The 11,580-nt window shown below is 32.8% G+C and overlaps 2 protein-coding genes across 2 annotated transcripts; both read left to right on the forward strand.

Moving 5' to 3' along the window:
• Window positions 1–6,251: 6,251 nt before the first annotated feature.
• LOC114394431 lies at window positions 6,252–8,956 on the forward strand. Its single transcript, XM_028356002.1, has 4 exons — window positions 6,252–6,875; window positions 7,314–7,354; window positions 8,676–8,716; window positions 8,829–8,956. Exons 1-4 carry the CDS (start codon window positions 6,682–6,684, stop codon window positions 8,916–8,918), a joined length of 366 nt encoding a protein of 121 aa, XP_028211803.1. The 5' UTR covers window positions 6,252–6,681; the 3' UTR covers window positions 8,919–8,956.
• Window positions 8,850–10,906, forward strand: LOC114394429. Its single transcript, XM_028356001.1, has 3 exons — window positions 8,850–9,189; window positions 9,330–9,591; window positions 10,324–10,906. The coding sequence occupies exons 1-3, from the start codon at window positions 9,002–9,004 to the stop codon at window positions 10,666–10,668; spliced, it is 795 nt and encodes a 264-aa protein (XP_028211802.1). The 5' UTR covers window positions 8,850–9,001; the 3' UTR covers window positions 10,669–10,906.
• The last annotated feature ends 674 nt before the right edge of the window (window positions 10,907–11,580 follow it).

The following is an 11,580-nucleotide window of genomic DNA, read 5'->3' on the forward strand; positions in this document are numbered from 1 at the left end:
AAAATGGTTATTGTTGATTCTGAGGTATGTTTTTTGCTGTTTATTTGGTTGTTGGATTGTTGTTCATATCATCGATTGATTATATAGTTTGCATATTACAGGGTGATCAAATTCATGATGTTTGTAAAGCGGATCAGCTAAAGTCTTGGAAAGTTTATTTGAAGGAAAATTCCACTTATGTTATGCATAATTTCAAAATGGTGAAGAATGATGGTCAATTTAGAGTGTGTGAACATGAGTACAAGTTAGTTTTTATTGGAGTTATTGTTGTTAGAGAAGCTTATTTGCATGAACTGCCTTTTAAGGAATTTAGATTTGTTGAATTTGGAAATGTCGTTGCTGGGAATTTTGTGGTTGGCCTGTTGGTTGGTGAGCCCAGTCACAATTTGTGCTCTCATTTTGATCATAACTTTTTTCCTTTTTACAATGACCTGTTTTTATTTTCTGGTGTTTTAAGATATTATTGGGGTCGTTGATCAGGTGCTCTTTCGGTATGTCTCATCAAAAAATACCAGGGTTGTTTTTAGAATGAAGGATTTGAGGTTATGGTTTACAACAATTTTTCCCCCTCCTATTTATATTTGGTTATTGCCAGTTTATATTGTCAAGGAATTTATTTGCCATGCTGGATGATGGTTATCTGTATTTGATCCTTATGAAGTAATAAATTTAATGTTGTTTCTTTCCTGTAGTGGTGAAGTTTTATCTTGCACACTTTGGGAAAATTACTGTATGCAGTTCTTAGCCTATTTGAATGAACGTGGAAATGATGGACTGATCGTTATTATTTAGACACATGCCAGAATAAAAGATGTGCAGGGTAAGTGTGATGTTGTCTTTACTGATTTGGGTGCTGATTAGATAACTTTTTGTGTTGGTTTTTTTCACACTTACAGGAAGTTATCCAACTTCAGTGAGTAATTCGTTAAAGGCCTCAAAATTATTAATTAATGAACCTGTATTGGAAATCCAGGAATTTAGAGAGAGGTATTTTGGTTATCGCCTTTACTTTGTGCCTGTTAAATTGGTGTATCAACTGTGTTGAGTGTTTTCTGTTGGTTTTTCCTATTTATTCAATTGCCATAGGCTTTTAGATTTAGGTGTTGAGGTCAGCCCAGTTTTGCCACCTGGCGATCAAGGAAGTTCACAACTTTCAGGGGCAAGCCAGCTATCATCAAAGGATGCATTTCTTTCAAAAGCTGAAGCCAAAACTATTTTTGAGATCAATGGCATTTCTGAGGTGGTCCTGTTATTTGTGTTTATTGTGTATTCATTGCAATAAAAAGTCCAATCTTTCTAGATGTGTTCATATCAACATATTATGCCTAATGTCTGGTGTTTATTTAATGCTGGCATTTCATGGTTGGCAATTTGATTGTTATGGTTTTCTGTCAGGATATTGTTTGTGTTATGGTGGGAACTATTAGCAAAATAGTCATGGATAATCATTCATGGTGTTATCTAGCTTGCGTTCAATGTCATGGAAAAATTGACATCCAAACAGGACCATTCACATACGGATGTGACAAAGATAATGATCAGCCTGTTCTAAGGTAATTGGACTTTTAGTGCATCAGCATGTTTTTATTCAAGATTTTATATTTGACTGGTATGTACATTGGTAGGTATAGAGTTGAAGTAATGGTTAGCCAAAACAATGACAGTAGCAAGTTTTTGCTCTAGGACCGTGAATGTGTTGAATTGATTGGTCAAACAGCTGATGAAGTGAACATGGTCAAGATTGAAGTATTTTTGTGTGTTATCATATACTGCTTCTTATTTTATGTATTATATTTTGTTCTTTTGGTTGTAGCTGGTGATTGGTGGATTTCTCTTCTTTCTAGCAGGATGGTGATGTTGATTTGAATGCTTCTCCTCAAGCACTTGATAGGCTGTTGGGCTATGTGCTTGCTTTTAAGGTCAGGAGTCAATCAAAATTTAGGAATGTTTTTGTTCTTAGATACTCAAATGAATTAGATTTGATCAATGTTGTGCTCGACATGTTGGCTGATACTGACGTGCTGTTTTCTAATGTCTATTTTAGTTGTTGTTGCCATAGCGATATGATGCATGAGTTTGACTATTGTCAACTTATATATGATACAAGCATGTTCAAAAATAGATGCTTCGAATGTTGATTGCAATAATGCTATGCATCCTGAATGTGTAAGTTAAGATTGTTGTCATGATTGTTACATTTTTTTTGTGGCAGAATGCACAAATAAACTTGGTCTGGAATTTGGATATATTTTATTTACTAGTTTATCTTTTATGCAGCAATCTCTGTCTGTGACAACAGACCATGATCCAGTTGCAGGATTTCCTTTAATGTCCAAAAAACGCCTATCATTTGATGAAATTGATGATGAGCTAGGAAGCTCCCAAATTTCCCCAGCCCAACTATCGTCTAAAAAATTAACAAGACATTCTGATAAGAGTGAATTTAGCTGATTCCATATTATTTTGGTTGTCTGTTCACGGTGCTGTTATAATATTGTGGAATTAAGCCAACAATTATGTAGTTTTGCTTATGACTACCTCTGACAATTCCTCTGACATTTCTTTACACCATGCTGATGTTTTGGCCATTTGAAAATCCATTTTTTTGGATTCATGCTATATTGTCTCTTGATACTATACATTTTTGTCTTTTATATTCTATTAGTTCTGAAGCTAACTATGACTTATTTTTAACAACTTAAAATTTACTCAATTATGGGCAATTAAAGCTAAGCAATTGTCTGTTACGGTGCTTTTTCGTGAAGCTTTTAGACGTCTTAAATTGACAATTGCATGTATCATGTGTTGCTACCGTAATATTATAAGTTTTCTTATATTAGACGTGCCACTAAAAACAACTCATTTATTCAATATTAATGATTTGGTTACCCTCGATACAATTGGACTGCTTTTGACGATACAATTGATGATTTATATGCTTCTTTCAAATTGATGTACGAATTAGACTAAATCTTAAAAACAGTGAAAGAGATAAATTGATGTACAAATTAGATCAAATGTTAAAAATAGCGAAGGAGAAAAATTGAAAGCCACATTGGCGACTATATTGATAGTCCATACTCTCTCCTTCTTAATTTGTTTTTGGCTAAACTATTTGCTGAATTCCATTCCCATCTGAATTGCATGAAAATAACAAAAAAAAAAAAAAACAGATGAATAAAAATAGAATCGCCAGGATTCTCTTAAATTTTTAGTTCCAATTTTCGTTATGGATCCACGTGCTCTTTAAATTAATACAACTTTCTATACTGACATCATATTTCCTCATCTAGAATGTGTTTGACATGAATGTTATCATCCATATCAGTAAAAAAATCCCTCTAGATATAAGTTCAATCATTCCTACATACTCCATTTTTTCAGCTATCACTGCTTGCCTAAAATCATGTGTTGTACATTTCAGTTGTCATTTTTAAGTTCATTGATGGCTTACGCAAGTATAATACCGATTTTAACTAGAGAAAACGAGAACTATATAAAACAAGTCTAATCTATGGACAAAACAAATCAAAAAAGAATTTGTGGTGTGCCAGACAAGCAATATGTAAAGAACTGATGCCCATCTCTGATACAAGGTTTAGTAAACTTCTTTGTTGCATCTTTTGTTAGATATTGTCCAAATAAAATATGTAAGATAGAAATTTTACATTTCAAGTTGAATAGGCAATCTAACAGATTTAAGTGTACAAATAAAACAAATTTGTGTTGCTGAATGGAAAGTTCATTACTATATATACAATATCTTTGATTGCAAGCTTAGTAGCAGTTGCAAAAGTCAATGTTTGTGCCAATGACTATCATCATTTCTATCTTACCTATTTTGAATTATGGCCTTGGTTTGTGTGCCTAGATTGACACCAGACTCTTACATACACAATACCTTTCATTGCAAGCTTAGCAGCAGTCCCAAAACCCAATGTTTATGCACAACCAAGTGTCATGATTTCTATATTACCAATTTTGCTAGCTGTTAATGTTGAATCATAGTTTTTCCCTCTCATCTGGCACTCGTCTCATATTGTAAACCTATTCCGTGTCGTCCAGATTTAAAACAAACTTCTCTTACTTTATTTCAAAATCATTCTTCTGTTTACCTTACAACTCACTCAACTTTATCATTTCCCCTTTTTTAATATGCAGAATTACCAACATGCAAACATATCTAATCTAGCAAATGGCAGCATCAATAGGCAAGCTATGATCCAGAAGCGGCGAGATGCCTCATCTCCCATTTCTTTCATCTTCTAAATTAATTGTATCTTCTGCAGATTTAAAACAAGCATTTGGTCCTTGATTTCAACATGAGTCTACTATTTAACTTACGATTCACTCAATTATGCCTTTAGCCATTTTCAACATGCAAAACTATCAACATGCAAAGAGATCTAATTCTGCAAAAGCCAGGATCAATAGGAAACGTATCATGCAACAGAAACGACATCCCCATGCTCAGTCATGTTCATAGCCAACAATTAACTGCACTTCGGAATATGATAGTGAGACATCTGATATGGCATGTTTTGCAAGAAATCAATTTACTTAGCTTGCTTAATCACATTTTCTTTTGTTTTCTCTCTATTTTTTAGTCATTGCGTCTAATTCATCAGAAAGTGTAAATTCTGAATCCACACAAGGTACTGCAAAAAGAATGTTTCATGCTCTTTTTTGTTGTGGTTCAAATATTGCTATCATATCTAATTATAATTTTTGCAGGCTCAGGCTCTAATTTTTTAACTGCCTATAAGGATTGCCAATCTCCAACTAATTAGCCTGTAATCAACACTGAAGGTAATAACTATAATTTTGATTTATAATTTCAGATATCAGTGCACATGCTCTTAAATTATTATTCACAATTGTTATCATCATATTGTACTATGGTATTAAACAATTTCAGGATATTCTGATCTTGGTGATCAACTCATGCAATATAGATATTGTAATGCACAAATGTGGTATGATGAAAGAATATCAAATGTGATTTGGCTCCTTTCCGCAGGCGTTTCACTTCTTTACAGCGCATTACTGAGTCTTTAATTAAGGACAGATCCACATCAGGTGTTCAAGGAAAATTACGTTGTCTGGCGATAGCAATTACAGTCTACTGCATTTGGCTGTCTAGGAACAAGCTGATTTTTTAAGATTATCAATTTTCTGTAATAGAGGTTATTAGCAAAATTAAGTTTCTTATGTATAGACAAACGCACCTGTTGCATTTGTTTTAGCATCTCGATATAGGTCTTCTTGTATTAGGGAGACTTTTGATTTTCTTTAACTGCGGGGTAGGCCCCGTTTATTATTGTATCATTTTAGGTTTAATATAATTTACATTTTTTCCCAAAAAAAAAGAATATCAAAAGATAAAAATTGTGGGAGTCCAAGGTTCAACTTATGTTGTGGAGATGACAAAGTTGAACTGCCATTTTTATAAAATCCACCCCAATATCTCCAACAACTTTTGTTTGATGATAATACAAATGATAGTAAAAATTATCAACATAACTTACGAGTATACAACATGATGTTTGCCTTTACTTCTGCTAGTATTAAGCTAGACAAAATAATTAATGATTCGAGAGGACCTCCTACAATTAGAATACAAGGCCAACCATTAACTTCTTTGCCTGCGATGATAACTCCATCTTTGATGTACACTTCACTCCTCCACTCGATCAACATACATGTGCCAGACCACTACTTCATTCCCATCAACACATCTAGACAGAAGAAATAACTCAATGTATCCTGGGTGCTCCTCATCCACTGATAACTTGCAATTACATCAATTTGCATTATTATGACAATTTCAATCCCATTATTAATTTGTATAAATAATATGCAAGAAATCACATTCCATGCCGCAAACATATGAATGAATGTGGTAATCACATAACAATTTTAAGAAAGCATGGACCTCCTCTACAATGGAAGGTGGTTACCCTCGATGCCAACATTAAAGATAAAAGCATTGTCCGACCATGGTATAAGTTCCTCAAGGAAAATGACTCTCATCATGAAGATGAATTATCATTCTATTACCGCATGAAAAAATTTGGGAGATCGTGATTAAAAATAAAGGAAGTGGAAATAATTTTCTTTTTACATGTTATTATATTTTGTTAATCGTTTGCTCCGAACAATCTATCTTTGATCAATATTATACATATATATCTATCTAATATTCGATTATACTTAAATTATTACAATTTAACTAATCAAGCGATCCAAGGTACGGGTTGCAAACTAGTTTACATATAGAATAAAATAAGGAAATCAAAATTAGTTGTAACTTGTAAAGTTAGAAACACAAGGGTGCCCAGACCTTAAAAAAAAAAAAAGAGAGAGAGAGAGAATGTGGTATGATCCCGGGGCTGGGGCTGAGAGAAATAAGAGTGGGGGCATTAGAGAGGCATTGTTGTCAGATGACCCGCAAGAGTTCAGAACAGATTCCATAAACAGAATAAGTGCAGACGGATGTGCATTGGGCCTCTCGGCTAGGCATTAGCATTTTGTGCACATCCAACGGCTCCAATCATATCAATTTTCCTTTCTCTTCTTTTCCTTTTAACACAATAGTTGAGTCATGACATCAGTGCTGTGCGCCTGCGCCATCTCGTGAGTGGGGTTTCCATTCAAATTACTTTATCAATTTTAATATCTATGCACCTTTACCTTTACACCGATATTCTTTTTTATTTTATTTTCCATTCCTATCCTAATTGTCCCTTGTATTTTCTCTCTCAGTCACTCTCCATTTCTTGTTGTGTTGTGTGTTTCTCAAGTTTACCTATTAGTTGCAACCAGCCACAGCAGCAGCAGCCCCGATACATTCGGCCATGCCGGTGTCCGTTTCTGTGCGTCCCACTCTTGCTCTTTCTTATTCTCACACCCCCAAAATTCTCTTTCTCTTTCTTTAACATATTTCTGCTTCCCATCTCTGCACCTCAACATCCTACTATATGTGTTAACTATGTTATTAAATTAAATATTACTGATTTCTCACTTTTTGTACCATTGGAACTCGAACCCATTACCATTAGACAAGTTTTACTCCACTTATTTTTTAACTATTATATCTCATAATTAGTTTTTAGATTAGTCTACGGGACATCTCTTAATATAGTAGTAACTTCATCTTCTTTTAATATTTTCTTTAAATCTCAATTTCAATTATTTTTATTACAGTTAATCGTTCGATTGACATTAAAAGTACGAGAAAATATACGACCACATGTATATTCGGTTGATTTTTATTTTAAATTTTTACTTAATTTACCTGTCCAATATTGCAGATACTTCAATTTATCGGATGATTGCCAATTTATATTAAGAGGTAAAGCTTTTTTAGGAGATATTAAGAGGTAAAGTTAATTATAATTGATTTTGAACTATTAGATGCAACTAAGTATGTATTTAAATTACTTTTAATCATATTTAGTTTTTGTTAATTTTTATATAAACATTGAAACATGTACATCATAATAAAATTGATTCTAAGAGTAAATCAAACGTGTCTTAAATTTATATACCAGCATCTCTTAAAAAGAATGAGTTTATAAAACCATGCTTTGATATATATATATATATATATATATATATATATATATATATATATATATATTTAAAACCATACTTTGATTTATATACCAGCATGTCTTAAATTAAGTATGTATATTTTAAAATAGTTTTTATGTAAATGATTTATTTTTAATTATTTTTTCGGTAACAAACAACAAAAACGATAAACGGTTTCAATAAAGTCCCGGCATTCTTTTCGGTAATCGCGATTCTACCTCCACTCTTATAAAACGAAAAATTGATCTCTTATTGTTGTATAATCTCAATACTTCCCAAATCGCTTAATTCTCTCATACATTGAGTTTTATAGTTTAATAGAAAGATAAATGTTAACAAGTCTTGAATGTACTGGTTAAAAAAATAAAAAAATAATTATTTTCTATTAAAAAATGTACAAAAATGCACTCTCATTTATTTTTTAGATAAAAAAATTGATTCTCCGATCCTATACTTTTGAAATATGCCTCCATATGATTTTTAATAAATTATTTTCTCTTAATTGATTAACTAATAGTTTTTGGTACTAATTATCAAGATCCTAATAGACATGTATTATTGATATAAATTTTTATATCGTCTATTGATTAAAAATTAAAAAGTCATATTTGATATAACTTTTGTGATAATTATTGTTAAATCCAACAAATATATCATAAAAATAAATTGTGATTGAATACCAATATAAATAAATTACTCCATTGATTCATATCTTTTCTTTTTCTTAGACTTTTTTTTTTCATTCAGATGTGGTCAGTTATATTTAAGCATACAAATATAATAGATATGCCATGCCATCATTTTTTATTTACGTTAATTTTCGTTCTTAACATTCATTCATTTATTTTAAAATATAGTATTTTTTTATTAAAAAAAAGCCATATAGCTCATTAATTAATAAGATAAACAGCTTAAACTAAACAAGGTACAACTAATTCACCAAAAAAAGAAGAAGCTGTCAAAAGCATTTATTTTCTCCTTAAAGTAAAAAGTGAGTATTCTTTGCAATAAAGAGAGTTAATAAATTACATAATAAGTATACAATTAAAATAAGTATTTAAATAGTTTTTATTATACAGATAAGGACCAGTTGCGGTTAAACAAAGTTGTGTTGTTGAAGGTTAGTGTTACCATAATGTTAAATGTGAAAAGACTGAGAAATTAAGGATTAGAATTGTGAGTTTAAGAAATATTTGTAATGTTATTATAGTTTTAATATTTGTGATTGGAAGACAAGAAAGGCTCCAGAAAAGCGCGTGAAGTTTGCAGCCAAAGCAGCGAAGCGAGACAAAATGCAACCCACAGTGGTTCCCTGGAGCTGACAGGTGGTACCCCACATCGTTTACATGAGCGTTCCACACGCGCAGACGGAGAGCGTATGAGATGGATCTGTTTCTACCCTTAAATGAACAACAATGTGAATAATATAATATATCGATCCCAAGCCTCCCTCCGTAGCCAGTTAGTTCTCATTTCTAATATTGCTTCCAAAATCTCTCTCTCTCTCTCTCTCTGGGGGGTATGTGTGTTGTTCAGTACAACTAGTTTTGGTATAGCTAGCTGCTCTTCATTTGATTTTGCTCGCAGTCGCAGGTAATTAATTAATATCCTCCGATCATATGTGTGTGTGTGTATATATATATATATATATATATATATATATATATATATATATATATATATATTTGCTTTGTGGTTTGTTTTCATCAATTGGTTGTTGGAAACAATGACAGCTCCAATCCAAATATGGAGGCGATCACTGCTTCCTTAGAGAGGTCTCTTCAAAACTGTTCCTTAAACAATACCAACAACAACCATCAGCAGAGCAGGAGGCCGGAAGAAGATGATGGGTCAGCTACAGATGGAGGCATAGGAATCTCATCCTGCTCAGACGATGTCCCGGACCCGGATAATAGTCATATCTCCGACACCACTTTAGAGCTCAACTCCCACATCTCACTCCCTTATCATTGGGAGCAATGCCTAGATTTAAAGGTTTTTCCTTCTCTTACTTTTTCCCCTCCCCGGCCAGTAATAATCACTTAATAAATATTGTACAATTTTTCTCTCCTCTTCTTAAAAGTATACTTCTTGCATGAAACTGGATCTTGGGTATCCCCATGGATGCCTTTCTTTCCAAGACAACAGTTTTGCACATGCTCATCAGACGAAAACCCTAGCTAGAAAGAAAAAAGGATTTTAATTAATTTTTTCTCTATTAGGGAAGGAACGTCTGTCTGTCATCTTTTCTATGTTATACCATCCTGAAAATCCCTAGATAGCATTAATTGCTTCCGTTCAGTTATTGGGGAAGAGGGTATTCTAATTTGTGAATTTATATATGTACATATGTTAGTCTTACAGTACACAAGAGAATGAAGGGGCCGGACAGGAACAATTAATTAATATCTGTTTGATCCTATATTCTGATCCGGGTGTTAATTTATTTTCCTATTTCCATGATATGACTGATGATTAGTATTAATTGCTTCCGTTCAGTTATTGGGGAAGAGGGTATTTTAATTTGTGAATTTGTATATATGCATATGTTAGTCTTACAGTACACAAGAGAATGAATGAAGGGGGCGGACAGGAACAGTTAATTAATATCTGTTTGATCCTATATTCTGATACGGGTGTTAATGTATTTTTCTATTTCCATGATATGACTGATGATTAGTTTGTGATGAATGAGTTGGTAATTGATTAGTTAACTATATATAACAGACGGGGGAAATATATTACATTAACTGGAGGAACGGGATGAAAGCAAAGGAGGATCCAAGAAGCAGGAGGGCAGATTATAGTGTAAGTAGGGATTGTGAGTCCGAAGAAGAAGAAGAAGAAGAGAGCTGGTACGACAGCGAAGAGTCTTCATCGGAGTCATGCCCTTCTTCATCCAAAGAGCACTATGATGAGGGACAGGTAGAGAAACAGAATAACAATGTTCTGGTGGTGGCTGGGTGCAAGGGCTGTCTCATGTATTTCATGGTGCCCAAACAGGTTGAAGACTGCCCAAAATGTACTGGTCAACTCCTCCACTTCGATCGATCCGAAAATGGCTCTCCATGATTAATTCCCACTCCTCTTTTCTCCTTGTGTTTCCTTCTTCGCTTCTCTTTTCTTTTTGCTGTGACTGTCAAATTAAACTATAGTTCTCTCTTTTTTTGTTTATTATTTTTTCCATGAAATTTTCAACTAAGAGACCCTTCCTCGCATTTCGATTTTCAGACTAGCTTTTCATTAAATTACTGTTATTAATTTTACATTTTGCGGTCCTCAATAAATAAAATGACATATATTCGGTCAATATCTACAGTGCTGGCAGTAAGGTCAGTTTTAGAAGAACGAAAGAATAATATTTGTAATGATTGCGACGTGTAGTGTTCGTGCCTTTTCTTATATTACATTAAAATAAAATTAAAATTCATGTATTGTCTCTTCTTGATGTTTTTGTGTTTTAACCGTTCAGGTCCACTTTAGTTACATGCCTTTCGTAGATTGTTTCATTTTTTATACATATGCATGGTTTGTCCTCTCTCTCCTGTGTTTAGTCAAACTCAAAAACTCTGTCTGAAAATGGCTTTTATATAAACCCACACACAATTGTCTTGGTATTACTTTTCATGATAATCCAATCCAGGCATGCTATATATAATCAGCATATGAATACCTTCCTTGTGTGTTAGGTGCCCCAATTGATAACTTGTTGAATGAAAAGCCTTATAATTCAAATGCCTAGATAACAATAATCTTATAAATCTACACAGCAAAATATGCTGTATGAAGTAGGAGGAATTGAGAGATAAAATAAAAATAGGGAAGAAAGAGAGAAAGTAACAAATATAACAAAATAGAGGCAAATGTTAGCTAAGAATAACAAAAACATATTTTTATTGAGATGTAAAATTGTATTATTTATTATTTTTTAATATCAATTTAACATGCATCTTATATATTATTTTATGCTTTTAATATTAATTT

This window comes from Glycine soja, chromosome 18 (genome assembly GCF_004193775.1).
Source record: "Glycine soja cultivar W05 chromosome 18, ASM419377v2, whole genome shotgun sequence".
Classification (NCBI taxonomy): domain Eukaryota; kingdom Viridiplantae; phylum Streptophyta; class Magnoliopsida; order Fabales; family Fabaceae; genus Glycine; species Glycine soja.